Source organism: Chanos chanos, chromosome 4 (genome assembly GCF_902362185.1).
Source record: "Chanos chanos chromosome 4, fChaCha1.1, whole genome shotgun sequence".
In the NCBI taxonomy this organism is placed as follows: domain Eukaryota; kingdom Metazoa; phylum Chordata; class Actinopteri; order Gonorynchiformes; family Chanidae; genus Chanos; species Chanos chanos.
This window is the reverse complement of record NC_044498.1, coordinates 35,968,536-35,991,035: the sequence shown is the minus strand read 5'-3', so window position 1 is coordinate 35,991,035 and position 22,500 is coordinate 35,968,536. Positions and strand designations below refer to the sequence as shown.

At 42.1% G+C, this 22,500-nt stretch overlaps 1 protein-coding gene across 2 annotated transcripts in view; it reads right to left on the bottom strand.

Annotated features, from left to right (window-relative positions):
• adgra1b (adhesion G protein-coupled receptor A1b) overlaps window positions 1-22,500 on the bottom strand; it is a 105,880-nt gene that overhangs the window by 46,304 nt on the left and 37,076 nt on the right. The window contains exons 8-13 of one of the 2 annotated variants that reach the window (XM_030771437.1): window positions 21,702-21,866; window positions 20,294-20,513; window positions 19,757-19,903; window positions 18,060-18,221; window positions 17,242-17,328; window positions 17,101-17,211 (exon numbers count right to left, since the gene is read on the bottom strand). In XM_030771437.1, coding sequence (XP_030627297.1) covers window positions 17,101-17,211; window positions 17,242-17,328; window positions 18,060-18,221; window positions 19,757-19,903; window positions 20,294-20,513; window positions 21,702-21,866 — 892 coding nt within the window. Of the gene's footprint in view, window positions 1-17,100; window positions 17,329-18,059; window positions 18,222-19,756; window positions 19,904-20,293; window positions 20,514-21,701; window positions 21,867-22,500 lie in introns of both variants that reach the window. The other variant, XM_030771436.1, reaches the window with a different exon arrangement.

Here is a 22,500-nt window from a genome sequence, read left to right as displayed (position 1 = left end):
CAGATGCCTGATGGGAATGAGTACGGAGGACCAGAGGACCTCCTGATGGTCAGGCGCGGCTGGAGAAAACAGATTTTCATTGAACCAAGGGAACGCGGTGCCAAACACAATTTACTGCCTGTGTTTATCCACTGCCATTAGCCGCTAACTTGCACAAACACTCAACGCCAGCCAACAGCTGACATGGAAAAAAAAGAAAAAAAGAACGCATACACCTTCACTCTCAGCCTCCATTAGCTCATTAGCAATTCAGAACACTAGTGCACAATGTCAATGCACATTAGCCATTCATCTGTGTGAAAGTCACAAGACAACTCAAGAATAAAACGGACATGAAATAATTAGAGCTATTTGTCTCCATTCATAAAGTCACAGAGAGGTACAAAATCATAGAAAGAAGCTCTCGATGAGAGAAGACTCGCATGAATAATCTTAAACAACAAACCACCGAACAAGGAAAACCAAAATAGGTCTGAAGCTGGTGTAAAGTGCTTTTACCACTTGTATTAATGGAAAAAAATGTTCCATTTTATAGCAGGGTTTTTTTAGTATAGACCAAACCAAAATATTAGTGTAATTTGAACAACTGCTAGTCTGATGGCTTGACGTTACCCAAAGTAGTTCTTTAGAGTTTCTTTCTTACATTACGCATTTAAATGCATTTAGAATGAGACTGTTACTTGTTAACTAACGTCAAAATACGTTTAAAAAAAGTTGAAATCTACCGCCTAAATAATAATTACTATGTCAAATTTGAGAGTTCATAACCTGTGACTGCCACGCCGCTGATATGAAATGGGACTGAGAAATATACAAAAGGAAGTTTCCATCGTCTTATAGACTTCATTGCGAGGAAAAGACTCCTGTGATTGTCAGCTCAATAACAGAGTCTCATTGAACAGCCCAGATCTGATCATCCACTCTCAAAGACACAGGTGCAAGAGTGGTTTTACAGAAAGAGAGGATGTGTTATCTATGAGAGCAGTCAACTGGCTTTTCATTTTCCACTTTTCTCCCCCCTCTCTCATTCTCTTTTTCTCTTTCAATCTGTCATGCAGCAAGAGACCAAGTGGCATGAAACAATGTAGCAATCATCAGGACAAGGACTCGGTCTTATGTCTACTCTAATCCTTAGAGAATTACCAGCAGCGTTTGCAAAGAGAGATTAAGAGAGGGAAGGAGAGAGAGAGAGAGAGAGAGCGAGAGAGAGAGAGAGAGAGAGAGAGAGAGAGAGAGAGAGAGAGAGAGAAGACAGCAGAGATGGAAAAGGCAATGAAAAGAGCAATATAATTCAAGTCATAAGGTTCTGTCCTCCAAAACAACACAGTTGCTTGATTATAGTCTTCGTATAAAACAAATTCACCAATGTTAAATGAACTGAGAGTTAGAGTGTCCGCATGGGACCGTTTAAACACTCTCAGTTAATATAACACTGACAAAATTTTAGTGTATTAAAACTGAAACTATGTATGAAAATAAGAGGACAGAAGACAGCAGGAGTTGGGAGGAAGATGATGATGAGGATTCTGGGAAATCTGTCTGTTGTAGCATTCATGTAGCACATTTAAAAATACCTTTTATGTTGATGGCTTTCACACACTGAAAAATGCATGTCCAAGAGCTATTAAGGCACGTCAAGGCACACTAATACATTTCTTTTTTCCTTTGACAGAACCCTCTCTCTCTCTCTCTCTCTCTCTCTCTCTCTCTCTCTCTCTCTCTCGCTTGCTCTCGTGGTTTGTCTTGTTGAACTGAATTGTGAACTCTGCTTTTAAGATTTTTCCGGTTGCTTATAAATTATCAAATCATAGAGAGATGAGAACACCATCAACACAAAAAGCTTCTCTCTACTTGCTCTGTTATTTTTTTTTTCTTTTAAATAAATGAATGGGTCACTCCTGAAGTCTCTCTCAGAGGTCACTAAACGCTTCATAATCTCTGCTCTGAGATTCAGCAGCCAAACCGAATGTGTTCAGAAGAACAAAAACAAGCTTTAGATTACAGCCCAACACAGAACCAAGTTTAGCTGAACCTTTGGATTAAACTCAATGTTTAGGCACCAGTAGAGGACAAGATTAATAAGACACTAACGGAGGACAAAGTTAAGCACTCCAAGCCTATTTGAAGTAAGAATGAAACGTCTACTGCCAATAAAAGGAATGCATTGTTCTGACGGTATGACTACAGAGCACAGTTAATACAAAGAGAAAGAGCAGTGACAAAGCTAATTTTAACTGGCCATGCCACCATCTCATTAAGGCTGTTATGTGGGCAGTTACACTCACAGCAGTCAAACTGGTTGCCGCATGATCAGCCCCTGTTTCATCAAGTTCACAACAATCTACATAATAACTGTACTGTTTATATGTTTGATTATATGACTGAGTATGCTCAAAACAAGTGTGAGTGTGTGTACACACACACACACACACATGCACGCACAATATGAGGAAGTAAAAACATGTTTAGTGTTCTTAAAAAAAGATTTTCTTTTAATGGACTAACACTCGAGACTTCTATCTTGTGTTCCCGGTATGGAGAGATACTGCCATGGTGTGAACATTCATTTTGATGGTTCTTAACACGTCCGTAGCAACAATGTTAACAGGCTTAAATTAGAACAAACAAAGGCTGGAGGCAGAATCATCTATGTTAGATCTAAGTAGTAGTTTCCAAACCCTCTCCAAAGGAAGCAAACACAGCAGGATCCTCTGCTCCTCTCTCACCCCTTCCATTGACATTGGGACTGGCTATGGAGGATAATCAGTGTCTTCCCTTCTCTCTCTCTCTCCCTCTCTCTCTCTCTCTCTCTCTCTCTGTGTGTGTGTGTGTGTGAGTGTGCACACGTGTGAGTGTGTGTGTGTGTGTGTTTGTGTGTGAGTGTGAGTGTGTGTGTGTGTGTGATGGGCTTGTCCTTCACACGGGAGAATATAAAGGAATCTCCCCTGTACGCTGGGTTGAATAGCACATTAACATTCCAGTGTAGTATCAGATGAGAGAGTGCATACGGAGGATTCACTGCAGTGCGCAGTGCTGGCGTGAGGCATAAAGCAGGTGGCAGACAGACCAAAACACCATTTGGAAGCACGGATGAAACATCATCAGCAATGAAAAAAAAAAAAAACCGAAACAAACAAAAACAAAAAAGGACTTAAATTCATGTGAACACATGCGTGTGGAAAATATGCGCATCACATGCCCAGCAGTGATTAAAAAGGTTTTAATCAAATGTTAATGATAATGTTTACATGCATTTTCAAAGCCTGATTGTTTTGACAGTTATTATGAAGACAAAGAAATAGCTAATCATCATCATAATCATCAAAATGCAGATATCCCCCAATCCAAAGTCAACACTATCATAGGTGCATATATATGTGTGGGAGAATGTATTTGTGTGTGTGTGTGTGCGTGTGTGTGTGCGCGCGCACCAAATGTGTGTGGTCCAAATGAATTTGAGGTACACGGGGAGCAGACGATTTTCCGGTTTGAGGATGGCTGCTTTGAATCTCTGCTATAAGAACCCAGTCAGAGGCAGCTGAACACCAGAGAACAGCAGCTTAAAGACCCAATTCAAGGTGCACAGTCATGGTACCCTGGAGCTAAAGCACTTAACCCAGATAAGCCCTACACTGCGTCTGACCCAGCACCCCAATCTGTGATCCAACAGCTCCCTACACAACACAACCATTCAGGCTGGAGAACGCAGCCTGAGCCAGAATGCTTTAGATCCAATTCCCTTTGATAGAAAGAACTACCGGTCTATCTTATCCTATTCTACAGATTCTGTAAATATGAGTGCGATTTCGGTATGGAGGTTATTAAGGCAAATAGCTGTGTGTGTGTGTGTGTGTGTGTGTGTGTGTGTGTGTGTGTGTGTGTGTGTGTGTGTGAAGTTTCGTACAACAGGCTACAAAAATAAAAGGTTAGTGTACTTCAAAGACACAGTTCATCAGTAATTCATTCTTTTTCCTCACACTACTCTACAGTTTGTCCTCATCAGCCTTGTCTCTAAGGAGTCCAATAAGATATGCTGTGCCTTAATTGGGGGAAAGTGTCTTAGTTAAGACTTTAATTATCAGAAGCTTAAAGAAATAGATTTCCTCATTTCAACATTAAAGGGCAGGAGGAGAAAAAAGTAAAAAAACAAAACAAAAAAAAAAAAAACCCCAAACTATATCCGAGATGCACAGCATTTCTAGCAGCCTTGAGAAAACACTAAAATGTAAACTGGAAGATAATAAAACGAACGCAGGATAATCTTAGAGTTTCTTTCACATCAACTCATTGGTAGTCAGACAAACATTTTAAACTGTCCACTGATAAAACAAACGGTCATTTTCTGGGGTAGTGTCTTGGTCAATCTGACCCCAACTGTGGAGATTAGTTTGGAGCAGAATGAAATGCTCAAGTTAAAATTGATCATTTAATAAAATCTGCTTACAGACTGTGAGTGAAATTCAAGGATCTCAAATCCGATTAAGGTCAAGCATAACTGACAAACAGTGATCATTAATGATAAATCAGAAAAATAAATCATCCCATCATCAGCAAGAGCAGAGGAGGCCAATTTAAGAGCTTTCCATTATCATATTGACAGTCTATCCATGCCTCTCTAGAGAGACAGAGAGAGGGAGAGAACAAGTTAGAGAGAGAGAGAGAGAGAGAGAGAGAGAGAGAGAGAGAGTAAGAGTTAGTGAGACAGAGATAGAGAGAGGGAGAGAAAGAGTTAGAGAGAGAGAGAGCGAGAGAGAGTTAGTGAGAGAGAGATAGAGAGAGGGAGGGAGGGAGAGAAAGAGTTAGAGAGAGAGAGAAAGAGAGAGAGAGGTGGGGGGGGGGGGTTAGAGAAGGAGAAATACTGGACTGTAAGAATGACAGTGGAGACTCCAGAGGTCATGTCTCTGATGTCTCTATCAGTCTGCTGGCCTGGGCAGCTGGTGAGCCAGGGGCTGGGGTGGTGTTTCCCCCTGAGAGAAGAGCACAGATCACACCGATTTACAAAGCTACCACAGGCCACATTTAAATCTGTGTAGAGCAGACCAGTGACAAAGCCATATGGTACTCCCCAGAGAGAGAGAGAGAGAGAGAGAGAGAGAGTGAGAGAGAGAGAGAGAGAGAGAGAAAACAGAGGGATTAATGGAGGTAAAGATGACTAAAATAATTTTTTAATCTTTATTTTGAGGTAAAATGTACAAGGGTATAGCATAAAGGATAACTAACCCATAACCTTCCACATCATTTGTCCCACTGCAACAGATTTGGATTCATAACTAAAAGTCCTCTCGTTTTCAGGCTGTGGCCATCATCTTTGTGCTGTCTGTGACATTACAGAGTGCTAACCCATATGTTATAATTCAGAGTGGAGGCTCAGAGAGGAAAAGTCCACAAACACACACAGCTGAATAATGATCCAAAGCTTTATCGGATTACTAGGTTATGGTTAAGTAACAATCTGGCTTTTCACACTGCAGAACTGGGCCGGGCTTTGCCTCAAACAATAAGCTCAATTAGTGCTTAGAGTTTGGTTTTACAAACCCATTACTACAGAAGTCATTTTAGTGCTGAACTAGTTTACCTCTGACTTACAGCTGAAGCAAAACAGTCAAACTGGACTGAACTCAAAGTCCCAATTAAATGTACCAGAAATCTACAGTTTGGACAGAAGTAAGAAAACTCTAAGTCTCCAGAAATTGTGGAGTGTCCTGGATTTGAGATGGCATTCGATTAAGGTCATTTCTTGTTTGATCAATTCTACAGTCATAGCTCTCGTACAGCTCTAATCCATTCATTAAACACAATAAATAATTATTTACACAACATTAACCCCAACACAAAACCCAACACGTGTGACATTGAATGACCCAGACGCGTAAGCCATCGTATATAAACAAAACAACAGAACAGATGAGCAAACATAAACAATAAACAAATACCTATAGAGTGTATATGACACTATAAAATATAAATGAGCTCATCATGAGAGAGGCATTGTGTGGAGTGGGCAGCTGTCTGAGTGTTATATGTCTCTGGCTTTACAACAGGCCAGATACACTGATAACCAGCTACTGTTCATAACAAGGTTTTCCAATCTCCTTAAAAAAATCATTATTTAAAAATAATGAGGTGAGGGTTTCAATACAAACAAAACAGAGAGAGGGAGAGAGAGAGAGAGAGAGAGAGAGAGAGAGAGAGAGAGAGAGAGTGAGTTAGTTGCACTGTGCCATTCCAATCTTGTTCATCATAAGAATTCTAATTGAAGCTCACAGATGGCACACATGTACACAAATTGCAGAGTAATTAGGAAATGTCCTTCCTCCAGCACTGGGAAGCTCAGAGCGAATGCTAGCCTCTCAGCCTCCCTGCTTTCTGTGTGCTTAACAGGGCAGAGTGGAAGACTGTGAAAGCAATGAGTGCTAATTTACTGATTCCACAAGAAAAAACAGAGCAAATGGATGCTGTAATTAGGTTAGTCAACATTTCCTGCAAAAAAATGAAATGATTTGATTTGTGTGTGGTGTGTACATCAGTGAGTTCCTAAGCTTGTGTGTGTGTGAGTGAGAAACTGTGTGTACTGTATATGTGTACATGTTAGCATTCATATATTTAAATTGATTGAATTTGTCTTTGAACTGTCTCTTTCTTTCCCTCTCTCTCTCCCTCTCTCTCTCCTTCTTTCTCTCCTTCTCTCTCTCTTTTTTCCTTTGCGCATGCTTCCTGTTAGTGTTTGCCTGTGTATGTGTATGTGTATGTATGAAAGAGAGAGAGAGAGTGTGTGTGTGTGTATGTGTGTGTATGAAAGAGAGAGAGAGTGTGTGTGTGTTGTGTGTATGTGTGTGTATGAAAGAGAGAGAGAATGTCTGTGTATCGTGTGTATGTGTATGTATGAAAGAGAGAGAGAGAGTGTGTGTGTGTGTATGTGTGTGTATGAAAGAGAGAGAGAGTGTGTGTGTGTTGTGTGTATGTGTGTGTATGAAAGAGAGAGAGAATGTCTGTGTATCGTGTGTATGTGTATGTATGAAAGAGAGAGAGAGAGTGTGTGTGTGTGTATGTGTGTGTATGAAAGAGAGAGAGAGTGTGTGTGTGTTGTGTGTATGTGTGTGTATAAAAGAGAGAGAGAATGTCTGTGTATCGTGTGTATGTGTGTGTATGAAAACGAGAGAAAGAGAGAGTGTGTGTGTTTGTGTGTGTGTGTATGAAAGAGAGAGAGAGTGTGTGTGTGTTGTGTGTATGTGTGTGTATGAAAGAGAGAGAGAATGTCTGTGTATCGTGTGTATGTGTATGTATGAAAGAGAGAGAGAGAGTGTGTGTGTGTGTATGTGTGTGTATGAAAGAGAGAGAGAGTGTGTGTGTGTTGTGTGTATGTGTGTGTATAAAAGAGAGAGAGAATGTCTGTGTATCGTGTGTATGTGTGTGTATGAAAACGAGAGAAAGAGAGAGTGTGTGTGTTTGTGTGTGTGTGTATGAAAGAGAGAGAGAGTGTGTGTGTGTTGTGTGTATGTGTGTGTATGAAAGAGAGAGAGAATGTCTGTGTATCGTGTGTATGTGTGTGTATGAAAAAGAGAGAAAGAGAGAGTGTGTGTGTGTGTGTGTGTGTGTGTGTGTGTGTGTGTGTGTGTGCGCGTGTGCGTGCGTGTGCATGCGCATCTGTGTCTGACTTATGGGCTGTGGTGTAGGTATTAGTCTTTGACTGCCCCTCTCTCTGTACACAGCTCCGTCTTTCCTTCAGTGTCTGTGTGAGAGGGCTTGTCCTTGCTTGTCTCCCCGTTAACAAGTACACCGCTCTCTCTCTCTGCATTTTAATGCTTCATTCATTTAGTTTTCATCAACGCTTCCTGCCCAGAAAATGACGAAAAACGAACAGAGCAGCCTGGAATGGTCTAGAGGAGTATGGAGGGATGTGGAGAAAAAGAAGACAGAGAGAGAAAGTGACAGAAGGACCCCAGCTCTCCAAAGAGCTTTCAGTAGAGAAAGAGAAAACAAGATGAAGGAATGGAGCAAGGGAGGAGATGGGGATAAAAAGAGGTGATTTGTGGGAGAAGGAGAGAAGAAATGAAGATAAAGATGGAGGGGTGAGAGAAAGGAGGCAGGTAGATAGACGAGAAAAAAGGTAAAAGGACAGAAGAGAAAAAAAGAAGTGAATGCAGTGGGGGAAAAGAGAACAGAACGCCTTCTGTGTTTTTAAACCAGTTTTCAGTCTTATCATACACTGATAAGAAATCAAATTCACCGGCTGTCAAATCACATCAGCCTAGTCTGAAAAGCGCTTGCATGACATGAACATGAGAAAAAGCATGGCAAATTTGTATCAAACGCTGTGAAAGTAGTTTGGGAGAAGCTGCAAACATGTGAAACTGTATGGGGTGTTTTCTGAGGAGAGATTTAGGCAGACATTAGTCTAAAACAAACTGAAATAGCACACGGTTTTGACACACACTGATGTTTTGTGACTGGATGTGCCAACGGCATCAACAAACATAGCTGGACGTCACGTATCTGGGCATCAGTTCATCGGCACCATGTCACTGACAAAGACTCCCCTGCCTTGCCCCGCCCCAGAGGGCTACAGAGCCGAGGAAAAACAGAAAAAAGAGAGGGGAAGCCACCAAGTGCAGCACAGTGAAAGATGGCATATGAGTGGGTACAATAACAAAACATGCAAGAGACACACAACCTTCTGTCCGCTTGATAAAAACTGAGTGTTTTCATTAATACAATGGGATCATGTGTATTTCCAGGTAGATCCTTAATGTAGATACATCAGTAGATAGATAGATAGATAGATAGATAGATAGATAGATAGATAGATAGATAGATAGATAGATAGATAGATAGATAGATAGATAGATAGATAGATAGATAGACAGATAGATAGATGTTCAGATATACCTTGATCCCCAGCCACAGCTGATAACCACAGCAGGGGAAAACAGGGCCCACATTTAGCTGTGCTCTGGTGTCTCGGCGGGAAAGTAAGCCAAGGTCACAGTCCACCTCATTACTGTGTGTGATATCTGCCGAGTCTGAACACAGACAGCAGTCAGGGGCTAGAGCAGTATTGTCACAGAAATAGGGTTCTCCTCCTACCATTCCATGTTGTTGTACAATGGTGATGGTGGTGTAGGGGGGTATATTTTGGGAAACTAAAGATGAATAAAATATGAGAGGGTATTGTGATAAAGCGATGCAGTAATCAGGAAGAGTGAGATGTGAATGCATCTCCGAAAGTGATGTTCCACCACTGTGAGACACTGGACAGCAAAACAGCACACACATGCCACTCAGATAGCATGAATCAAACAAAGTCTAGGCAATCTCTCTCTCTCTCTCTCTCTCTCTCTCTCTCCCTTCCTCTCTCCTTGTGATACATTTCTTTCTTGCCTTGATACAGAGGAAATGGAAAGATCTCTCCAAGGGTTTGCTATCTGTCTACTGAGCAATGAACTGTCTATTTCTGTTTCTCTCAGCCATCCTTTTACCTACTCTGACTTTCTCTCTCTCTCTCTTTTGCTTTAACCCTCCTTATCTTTCACCATTCTTCTGTTTTTGCCACTCTCTCCCTTTTTTTAAATCTTCTGTCTCTCATCACCCCCCCCCCCATCTTTTTCCCTTCCTGCTGCTCCCTCTTTCTCTCTCTGCACTGACACATCAAGCAAGAGGATTGGGAGCTCTTTACACTGTCTTTAGCATGCAAAAAAGCTCTCGCTCTCTGCCTCCCTCTCCCACTCACTCTTTCTCTCTCTCTCTCTCTTTCTCTCTCTCTCTCTCTCTCTCTCTCTCCTCTCTCTCTCTTTCTTCCCCAGTTGTGTTTGTTTCCCTTCAGGTAAGAGGGAGTAAAAAAGCAAAGCATATACATTTTTAATATTCCTCTGCAGAGACACAAAGACATGCTCTCTTTCTGTGTGTGTGTGTGTGTGTGTGTGTGTGTGTCTCTCTCTCTCTCTCAGACATAAACACACACACACACACACATCTGCATGTTTGCATGTTTACTGGCAAACTGTGAGGACAGACAAATAGATCATCATGTTCTCACCTGCAACCACACACAAACGCATTAGCATATTCATACACACAAACACACACACACACACACACACACACACACACACGCACACACACATACATACAAACACATGAACACCCCCCCCCCCACCAACACACACACACACACACACCCACCCCCCTCCCTTGAAACCTTAAACACACACACACACACACACATCTGACTTAACCTCAGTAGTCAGAGCGCAGACAATTAACCTGCGGCTCTAGTTGCATCAGTTAAGCAGGGGCTTTAGCTGATCTCCAGTCAGAATGTATTTCTCTTGCCCTCCATTCATCTGGTCACTCATTTAATGAGTACCACTTACTTTCTTCATACAGACTCTAAGTGCTGTCTTTTTTTTCCTTTAAGTTCTCTGTGAGGTGAATGCTAAACGGAAGAACTGTACAGATTGTCCTCAGAAAACATTATTACTGAAGACTGTTTTTCGTAGGAGTCTTTTCAGGAAGTCTCAAGAGAATTATCAGCTATGAAAAACTGACAGTTACCATCTTCTGGGAGGCTCAGCTGGAGAGACTGGTTCGTTTGTTGGCTGTGCAAACACACACACACACACACATACACACACACACACACACAATAGCCACTTGTTGACGTGTGAAGGATAATTTAGTGTTCTTTTTCTCGTCATGTTTCCAGATGCAGTTCTGGCCAGTTAAGAGTATTACAAGGAAACAGCCATAAACAAACAAAATAAAAATGTCTGATAGACCCAGACACAGTTTACATGCACGTCACTAGCAGAGGAACTAAAATGCAATGACAGAGAGTTGACAGGAGAACAAACTGACCTGATACAACTTCCCCCAAAAACTACAGCTTATCAACATCACTGCCTGCCAAAAGCACAGACCACTCAGCCCCCCCCACTGTGCAATTTAAATCAGTTAATTACTCTAGACCATCCAAGTCTCTCTCTCTCTCTCCCTGTCTCTCTCTTTCTCTCTATGTATATTTACACATGCACACACACGCACACACACGCACAAAGACATACACACACACACATATACACACACACAAACTCATACATATAGGGGAAGTATACACATTTATATGAGGCAGAAGCTTTGAAATGGATTAACTGACTGTGTCTGACATGCATGATACGTACGCTGTTTCTGAGATAGAAAATAGACTTGGGCCACATGGATAAGGCAGTGTGGCTTAAAGCTAAAGTTAATGTCTCTTTAAATGACCATGATCTCACAGCTTTTCTCTCTTTACCTCAACAATTAATGATGCTAAAATATTCCATCAGCTGTGTGTGGTTTGGGGCAGTTGGCACGGGTTTTCAGACGTAACCATGGTGATTTGCTTGAAGGATGTTCTGAGAGCCTGTGTGATCAAACATTTTCAAAGCACCAACTTGTCATTGTACTGTTCTCTTCAGCAAGATGACTGACATCTGGCTCTACTCCACACTCATATACTCATCATTCTTCTGCACACCCTGTTCACAATACATTATTTTACAAAGTGGAGAATTTGTAGAACTCTACCCTGCGCCCCCCTCCCCCTCTCTCTCCCTCCATTACTCTCTTTACATCTGTTTGTGTGTTTGGGCAATCTCATATTTTATTACAGTTAAAAATGTAAAATTCCAATCTGAGTTTTACATGCACACAAACACAAACGAGTACAGGCACACACGCTTATGCAAACCTACACAGACATACACACATAAATACACATCCACACACACACACACACACACACACACACACACACACATCCATACACATAACCATACACACAAATTCTGAAATTTAACAAAAGGTCATTACACACATCATTAACCTGGCCAGAGAATTAGCCTCATACTCATTTTATAGCTTCAGATTTGTGACCCACCAGCCGTCGTGTGTGTGTGTGTGTGTGTGTGTGTGTACGAGTCTAAGTCAAGCATATTAACAGCATTCTCTAAACGTTTCTTGATTAGAAAGTACCTGGAGTAACATGACCACAGTGTCTGCAGGACCAACTAGTGACATTTAACAGAATATTACCTTGACCACAGACATAGCATGTTACACTATAAAGAAGCCTGCATGAGCACTTTAGAACTCTTCTTTCTGTTTTTTAACTAGCCCACCACATCATAGCCCATTCCGTCACCATTTCTGTCTGTAGGACAAATGAGGACATGCTAATAGGTCCTGCCACCAGAGCTAGGCAACGTCACACCCAAGCAGTAGGCAGGCACTTTCACTATAGATGGCAGTGAACATAGAGAAAGAGAAATAGGATCTATTTTAAAACCGGCGAATCACACACAGGTACTCAATAGAGAGGTCACTGCAGGTTACACTGCTCCACCGCACAAGGACATGGTGCTGTTTTCTTCTAATAATTATGTGTTGAAATTATACTTTGAATTCTGCAGGGCTTTTCATTTTTTTTCAAAATCCATGGTTGATCAGTGCGCTCACAAAGTCATGCTTGTTTTTCACCAACTGTAAGAAATGTGTAACTGCTCCAGCCATCTGGCACTGAGATCAAAAACTGAAAAAATCAATTTCTTTAAGTGAGAACAGTCAGACTTTGACTGACTCGAGAGCTCTTGCCCTTTTCGAATGAGAAATGGCTTTAAGCTTAAGCCAATGACTCAGGTGGGAGGGAACCCTAGACTGAATGTGTGTGTGTGTGTGTGTGTGTGTGTGTGAGTAGAAGTAAGGTGAGGTGAAGGAATGCTGCTGATGAGCTGAATGAGAAGTTGTACTCAGTCAGTAGTAACTGATAGGCACTGTAGTGGAGAGTTGCCACGTCGATGGCTCTGTCCTGCAGCGTGGGAACTGTGTAAGAGCTTAAAAAGGCTCCTTAGTTCCTCACTCTTCCTCTCTAGGGCATCCCCCAACATTGCTGAGATATGCCTCACACTGTCACAGAAACCATTCACAGTCTGATCACACTCATTCACCTGCTTGCCGGCTCACTCTCTGTCTTACTGTCATATCACTCTCCTTTACTCCTTCACTCACTTCACTCACTTCACTCACTCACTCATTCACTCACTCACTCACTTCACTAACTTCACTCACTCACTCACTCCACTCACTTCACTAACTTCACTCACTCACTCACTCACTCACTCACTCACTCACTTCACTAACTTCACTCACTCACTCACTCCACTCAGTTCACTCACTCACTCCACTCACTTCACTCACTCCACTCACTCACTCACTATACTCACTCACTCACTTCACTCACTCATTCACTCCACTCACTCACTCACTCACTCACTCACTCACTACACTCACTTCACCCACCCACTCACTCACTCACTCACTCACTCACTCCACTCACTCACTCCACTCACTTCACTCACTCACTCACTCACTCACTCACTCACTCCACTCACTCCACTCACTCCACTCACTCGCTCAATCACTACACTCACTACACTCATTCACTTACTGACTCACTACACTCACTTCACCCACTCACTCACTCACTCACTACACTCACTCACTCACTTCACTCACTCACTCCACTCACTCCACTCACTCACTCCACTCACTTCACTCACTCACTTCACTCACTCACTCACTCACTACACTCACTCACTCACTTCACTCACTCACTTCACTCACTCACTACACTCACTCACTCACTTCACTCACTCACTTCACTCACTCACTCACTCACTCCACTCAGTTCACTCACTCACTCCACTCACTTCACTCACTCCACTCACTCACTCACTATACTCACTCACTCACTTCACTCACCCATTCACTGCACTCACTCACTCACTCACTACACTCACTTCACCCACTCACTCACTCACCCACTCACTCACTCACTCACTCACTCACTCACTCACTCCACTCACTTCACTCACTCACTTCACTCACTCACTACACTCACTCACTCACTTCACTCACTCACTACACTCACTCACTCACTCACTTCACTCACTCACTTCACTCACTCACTCACTCACTCACTCACTCCACTCAGTTCACTCACTCACTCCACTCACTTCACTCACTCACTATACTCACTCACTCACTTCACTCACTCATTCACTCCACTCACTCACTCACTCACTCACTCACTACACTCACTCACTCACTCACTCACTCACTCACTCACTCACTCACTCCACTCACTCACTCCACTCACTTCACTCACTCACTCCACTCACTTCACTCACTCACTCACTCACTCCACTCACTCGCTCAATCACTACACTCACTACACTCATTCACTTACTGACTCACTACACTCACTTCACCCACTCACTCACTCACTCACTCACTCACTCACTCACTCACTCACTCACTCACTCACTCACTCACTCACTCACTCACTTCACTCACTCACTCCACTCACTCCACTCACTCACTCCACTCACTTCACTCACTCACTTCACTCACTCACTCACTCATTACACTCACTCACTCACTTCACTCACTCACTACACTCACTCACTCACTTCACTCACTCACTACACTCACTCACTCCACTCACTCACTACACTCACTCACTCAGTTCACTCACTACACTCACTCATTCATTCCACTCACTCACTCACTCACTCACTCACTCACTCACTCACTCACTCACTCACTCACTTCACTCACTCACTCCACTCAGTTCACTCACTCACTCCACTCACTTCACTCACTCACTATACTCACTCACTCACTCACTCACTCACTCACTCACTCACTCACTCACTCACTCACTCACTCCACTCACTCACTACACTCACTCACTCACTCACTCACTCACTTCACTCACTTCACTCACTCACTACACTCACTCACTCACTTCACTCACTCACTTCACTCACTCACTCACTCACTTCACTCACTCACTACACTCACTCACTCCACTCACTCACTACACTCACTCACTCAGTTCACTCACTCAGTTCACTCACTCAGTTCACTCACTCACTCACTCACTACACTCACTTCACTCAGTTCACTCACTCACTCTCTTCACTCTCTTCACTCACTCACTTCAGTCACTCACTCACTTCACTCACTTACTCACTTACTCACTAAATCACTTCACTCACTCACTCACTCACTCACTCACTCACTCACTCACTCACTCACTCACTCACTCACTCACTCATTCACTCACTTCACTCACTACACTCACCTCAGTCACTTCACTCACTTCACTCGGTCATTCATCAGTATGTATGTAACATGCTCCACCAATGAATCGATACAGAGCTGAGTTCGTAAGTCAATCATAAAAACTTATGTTTTCTCACTCAACATTAGCTTGTTACAAAGTGCATTTCTGTCTCAGTCAGGAATGGCTGGCTACCCAGGGAGAAGGGGAACCGCTTTAATCGGACTTGTAAAGTCTATCCAAGAGACCCGTGCTCCGTCACAGAAGCCAGGCTACTTTATCCCAGAGATCATTCACTCTCTCTGGCTCATATTACTTTTCCTCAGCATACATGTGTGGTGCCTCGGTCAGGCCAGGCCAGTCAATCACAGAGGACCGTTCCAACATTACTGAGGGCTGGCTGGTCGATCACAGATCTCCACTGCTTTACTCTTAAAATGGCATGTTGATCCCTAAGAACAGTGCTGTGTCTCTCAGGCATGACCAGCCCATCTCAGAGAGCTGCTGCTTGGACTGGCTCATGTTTTTCTGGATCATAACGTGCTCTGCGCTTGCTGTATTGCAGCCAGCTGGCTAGTTTCTCACAATGAATTGCTCTAACACTAGCTCCACGTTGAAACATTGCTCAGGTCTGGCCTGTTGCCATGGGAGATTTGCATTGGTAGACATCTGCAGCATAAAATATTGCATCATTGCCACCTACTTAGCTAATGACACTACACTGGCCAAGGGGTACAGATTTTGAATTATTACAGTGGTATGTTGGCTGAGGCCCACAAGATACAAGGTTTTTTGTTCCTTTATTTTCTGAGGTGTTACAAGATGTTTGTTATTTGGAGGAGGGACAAAATAGGATAGACTGATGGGATTGGCCTGATTTAGAGTGACAGCACCACAAGGGCATGCATTCATCCATGGGGAGTGGCTGAAATTTCCAGACTCCCCTTTCAGACCCCCTGTCCCTGGCCAAAGTTCAGCCTAAAGATCAGTCTGCCGTCAAAACAGTACAGAGTGACAGAACACAGCTGCTCTTTCTCTCTCTGTCTCTATTTCTCTCTTTCTCTCTCTCTCTCTCTCTCCCCCTCTCTCTGTCTCTGTCTCTTTTTCTCTCTCTGTCTCTGTCTCTGTCTCTGATTCTCTCTCCCCCCCTCCTCCCTCTCTCTCACTTCCACAATAACTGCAAATTAACCTAACAAACAGACTGCTGCCTGTGTGTGTAAGCGACTGATGAAATGAAATATCAAAATTTATTGGTGCCGATGTATCAATAAAGTTAGTCTTAAAGTCAAAGTCTCTCTCTCTCTCTCTCTCTCGCTATCTTTGTCTCTCTCTCTCTCTCTCTCTCTCCCTCTCACTGAATCTGTACAACTGTACAAACAAGAAGAGAAAATCAATCCAGTTGGTATCGCACTAGCAGGGTTATCCTTTTTTCCTGATATTGCTTGCTGAAAGAACACTGACCTGAATTTTAATCTGACACTAATGAATATATATCGCTCACCCCAACTCCCGACAATAACTGCATGAGAAAACAAAAAAGTCTAATTATATCTGAAATTACTCTGAACAATTATTAATATCAAACTATTGATCAAATACGCTATCTTTGATGAGATATTTGAGCTGTGTTGGTACAACCTCGTGAAATAGATGGTGAATCTGTGTTAAAAATATTGGCAGCTTGTATTACATGCTGGATACACATCTTACATGAAACTGCATTAAAAAATCATCACCTGACTGAACTGATTTTGAGATAGTGAAACTGTGACCATACAATATTCATTAGGAAGACTTATAGCAAACCCATTGGAAAGACGCAGAGGAAACTTGTCTAGCAACTTTAGATGTTGTCGGGGGAACATGTTGGACTGTGTGACGTTATGTTTCTTTGCATGGGGCAAATGCATTGAACTGTGGAGGAGATTAACTCTTACCTGGATCAGGTGATTCGCAGGGGAGCCAGTAGTATTGGCAGTGTGACATTTGAAATTCAGTAGAGTGTTCCCATGGGCCCTTGACATGCCTGCAGCCCCTCCGCTCCTACCCTGTAAAGCCTCGCTAACAGGGGACATTACAGGGGACCTCTCTACTGCAGTACACAACAGACCAGCCACACCGACTGGCCTCATCACAAATGCCTCCAAGGCAATGTTAGGAGAGACCTAGACAGATAGAAAGAGATAGAGTAAAGGGGGGTGGGACAGTGCGTTTGTGACAGAGAAAAAGAAAGAGAGAGAGAGAGAGGGAGAGGGAGAGAGAACAAGGGGAGGAGAGTGCTTTGACCCAGTTTCTTTTGTATCTAATTGCTGTTTGGAAAATGAACATCCCTTAACATAGCAGGCGATGAATGAGTCATGGATTTCCCTGATTATGGAAGTACATAAAGAATAAACAAAAGAATCCATTAAAAATGTCACAGCCTGTAGCCCCACGTAATTATTCTGACAGCTCGTGACAGAATGAAGATTTCTCATGAGGAGTAATACTGAAATGATGGCGAGATAGAGGCAGAAAAAAAAGTCAGACATTTTCAATATGTATTATAACTGGAAATATTATGGGGTATTCATATCTCCTAGTCTGATTTATGTAGTCTCACAGATTGTAAGATCTGACAGAATCTGGTTTATGGTGTATAAGTGTTGAATAGTCTGCATAACGCATATTACCTTATATATATATAAGGTCCAGGCTAAAATGAATGACTGGTGAAGTGTGGAGATACACAATGATAACTGACAGCACATGAGCGACAGAGAGCTGTTGTTTACAGTGTTGGTACGACGGTTTACCCTTGACCTCTGTGTGAAGTCACAATATGCATTTGTGTAATATGTGCTGTTGAGATAACTATGTGTGTTTGTGTGTGTTTACGGTGTGTCCTCTCTCTTACCTTTGAGATAACTTGTGTGTGTTCACTAAGGGTGAGGCCAGCAATACGTTCCACACACTGAACGAGGCGTGTGCATGCCCGTGCTTCATTCTGGGCCATCCACAAAATATGTTCCTCCACTTGCATCACGTTACTGGCAATGTCTGACACGTAGTCGCAGAGCTACGGGAAAACCAAGGCCACATCTGGTGTTACACATTTGGCAAGAAACCCAAAAAAATCCAGCTTAGGAGAGTACTGGTTGAGTTTCCTTTTCTGATATATTAAGATGTAATTAAGATTAGTCTGGCCGCTGTAATGAGTATTAATGACCTCTTTAAGCAGAGAGTTCATATATTTATTTCATATATTTGTCTAGGTCATCATCTCTCTATAGAGAAGAGCCACGATTGCTGGAGGTGATGACATTTAAGTCAGAGAGGCCATCCTGTGGCCCTGAGTTGACATTTGTGCTCTAAAAAGACCCTTTTCATAGTTCACACTCTCTGGCTGCTAATATTTCTAAATCGTTTGGCTCAGTGTCTGGCCAAGGGCGTACAGTTCAGGCCCAAAAGTTCACAAGTTCAATCTTGTTAGTTTATGCAGCTACCAATCAGTAAGTGTCAGTGAATGGAATGCATGCATCTGTAGGGAAGATCATCACTTAATGATGAGGTAATGGAAAAAATGCATATTCCATAAGCCAGATCAGATGTTACGGCTTTCAGTAAGTGAACAGGTTTTCAGTACAATTAAAGATTACATAGTTAAAACATCTACTGAACATCTCAAATATTTTCAATTAAAGATGTAATTTTTTTTTTTAAGTTTGAAAAACATGGTATGATGATGTCATCTCGTAGAATTTTCAAGAAGACGAGGTCACGCCTCAGCTTCAAGCTCTTGGAGCTCAGAGGCATTTCATGCTGAGATAATGCTTATGTCTCAACAATGTCTCACAGTAAATGTACAGCTTTCCAAACACTCTCTATGTTCTCTGGAAATTTACCCTTCAGGTTTCTGCCAATCAGTGCTTTTAAAGAATGCTTAAAAAAACAAAAAAAACACCCAAGGCATACATGTATAAATAAATCCCAACCTAAAAATAGTGGCTAACAATATGGAGGGTTTGTCTAAATTGTATGGTGCCAGATTGGTGCATTGATGGTGACACTGGAGAATTAGCACTCGAGGCCTAACATTTGAGTGGAGTCACATCGTCGGGCTGCCTTGTTATTTGGAGCAGAGAATAACTCTAACCGTATGTGTCTAGCACAGCTCCACAGACTGTATGGCCAAAGGACACAATTTTCTTCTTCTGCTTTTTCTTCTTCTTCTTCTTTTTTTTTTTTAAGATCACGTCCCTTTTATTGTGTCTGATAGATGGAATGCTACTGTCAAAGCAACTAAGACATTTACAACAAGACATTGTAACTCCCCCCTGCTGTTCAATCAGTCCAGTTGTTCAATCACTTTCATATACTGTAAGAAGGAAAGATACACTCTCCCCACCGACAGTATATTGGCTGAAGAATAGCATTGACTATTCCTTCTCCGTAGCATGTCTCTCACACAAAACCCTCCAGGAGAGTTACCTTTTATGTTGAATACAAGCCGCACAAAGAGTAGAGCGTTAGGCAGAGTTAGTCACTGGAAAATAAATGAATCGCCACTTGTCAGTTTAAGAACGACGTGGAGGTGAATGGAGTTTGCCTTACATCTCTGACGCGGTCAACCAGCCGGGTGATCCTCTCCACCAGGTGCGTGATGAAGATTACGTCCATCACGTCGCCCAGGTGTGCTGCCCTGGTGAAGGCCGAGAGCTGCTGGGCCAGAGTCAGGCCGTTTGAGGCGTTCACAGGAATCTGAGAAACGAGAAACAAACCAAGAATCAAGCAGAGTCGCCCCGCCAGCATCCAAAACAGCCTTCCTGCGCTCTAGTCCTATAGACCTTTCAGATGGCATACCCCAGTGATTTAGCCCACACTTGCAAACACACCTAAATCAACTTTTAGACCAATCACCGGGTCCTTAATTGGGATTTAATTGTTCAGAGACAAAGGGGCAATACACAAGTTCACTGACTGGATATGAACAACATTGCTTTGAAAAATATGACATGGTGCTAGCAGTAGTAGGCTTTACATCAGTGACATTACTAGAGATCAACAAGGCAAGGGAGTTATAGATCTTTTTTTTTCCTCTTTGAAGAAAGAAATATTAATAAATAAATTACCGTCTGTACTTTTGCTCACCTGCGTGAATTCGTGCAGGATACGTGTGACTTCGTTAGCATATGGACATTGTGTATAGTCATCTTCCGCCCAATGGCCAGTCCGGTCACACCTCCGCCACGCCTTCTTCTCCTTCAAGGTGGGGGTGTGCGACGCATGGCCATGGATGTGTGGGGTGGAGCTATAAGTGGGTGCGGCACACGGTAGAAAAGCCAAAATCCCACCCAAGGTCTTTGGCCATCTGTGAAGGAAAGAAAGACCATTTAATGATGCAACCACACCAATCACTGACGACAGTTAGTGGTCAAATTCACTTTAGTCATCACTGCAAACAGATAACAAAACTACACTGTAAAGATGCTAATTATGAAATGCATGCGGTCGTTTTACATGTAACATAAACATTTTGATGAGGTACAGCTTGCTTCCAGACTGCTGGGTAGAATAGTGATACATTTCTCAAGGACAAACCACTAACTACAGCATAGAGAGTACGAAACTGCAGCTTCAAGGTGAATTACCCACATGCGGATTCTGCATGCCGACATTAATATGTCAAATATGAAAAATACAAGTGGTTTGTAGTAAACACTAAGCATAAATCAGATAATATGACAGGTACTCCAGAAAAACACAGCCCTTGCAGCACACAAAGAGAAACTGAACACTGGTCAGCAGAATAACTGGGAAACAAAACCTAAAAAGAAGAAATAAAAAATAAACATTTGGTGTAGTTATGGTGCATACCACAACTTCATATCAACAGCTGTCTGCCCTCTTCTCTGGTGGACACAGTCTACTTGAGCAAAAAAAAAAAAAAGGGCACTCTGGCTACTTGAGAAAAATATGACACTCATTTCCCTAAACAACAAAGCCCTCATTTTCCACCTCATTACATCTGAATCGTGCATAAACAAACACAAAGCTTTGCTCCAGTAAAGACCAGGAGAGCTTCAAAATGAATGTACAGGACAGCAAAATAAGACCAGTCTCTGAATCTTCCTCATATACACAGCCGCTAGTGTTTCTCCTCATTAAGGACACTTACTGGACCTGTGCCAGACAGGGGCTGTGTTAACGACACAAGCAAATGAGGGCTCTGTGTAATTTGTTCTTCTGAAAGGCAGTAATATTCAGACATCTTTCCCATGCTATGAGTTAGTCCAGTGTGTGTGTGTGATAAGTTTATGACTGAATATAGGAGTATTTTGTTTATTTAAAATGATATTAATTCAATCCAATTCACTCATGGGCTTTCATCACAAAGAACCCTTGAACTGAGCCTAATGTAACAAACCTTGATGCTTCGGTGCTATTGACGATCCCAGTGGAGTTATAAAGATTTGTCATTATTATTTAATTTTTTTGTTACTTCTGTTATCATCATTGTTGTTGCTAGTGTTTGAGGTTTTTTTTTTTGTAAACAAACCTGTACTGGCCCTTGTTCCCACTGACCCTCTCTGCTGAACAGTAAGGTGCAGAAGTTTCCAGAACCACAATCTCCATTCGCCGAGAGCTATTACCACGGGAACTCGTCACATGACACTGCCAGTTGCCAGAAAAGTCAACGTCGATGTTGGATAAGATGAGTTCACTAAAAGAAGAAAGATTGACATTGAAAATTTTGTGTATCAAAAATGACTTAAAAAGCTACACTCAATAATTAGGTAAAGTTATGTGTGACTCCTAAAATAATTATCACATAATATTTACTTTATTTGCTTTAATACAAAAATGACATAAATATTCTTTATATGTGTTATTAACAACAGACATAGACACTAAAATATAGTATTTTTGATGTAATAAACAAGAAATCATTTTATAGTTGGGCATTCTGTTGCTTTGTCATTTCTGTAATAAATAATTCAACAACATTTACAGCATAAACTCTCCCCTAGAAAAATCTCTCTCTGAGTAAAGCGTCTCCTCCACCAGAGCCACACTTTCTGTCACTAATAAACTAAAAGTGCAGTGAAATTTTAGAATACCTTCATGAATATCAAACACATATTTATCTCTGCATTTTCAGAAGCTCTTCTCTGTAAGATAGACGGGAAAACAGCTGCGCTGTTCAAAAACATCTCTTTCATATCCTGCCTCTTACCAATAATTACAATTTATGCCTTCGTGTCACATCTGAGCTTCAAATTATGAGTGATGGCACAGCAAGAACCCTAAAAAAATTCTTCATGCTAAAAATGATTAGTTGCTTTGAACAAGCCACT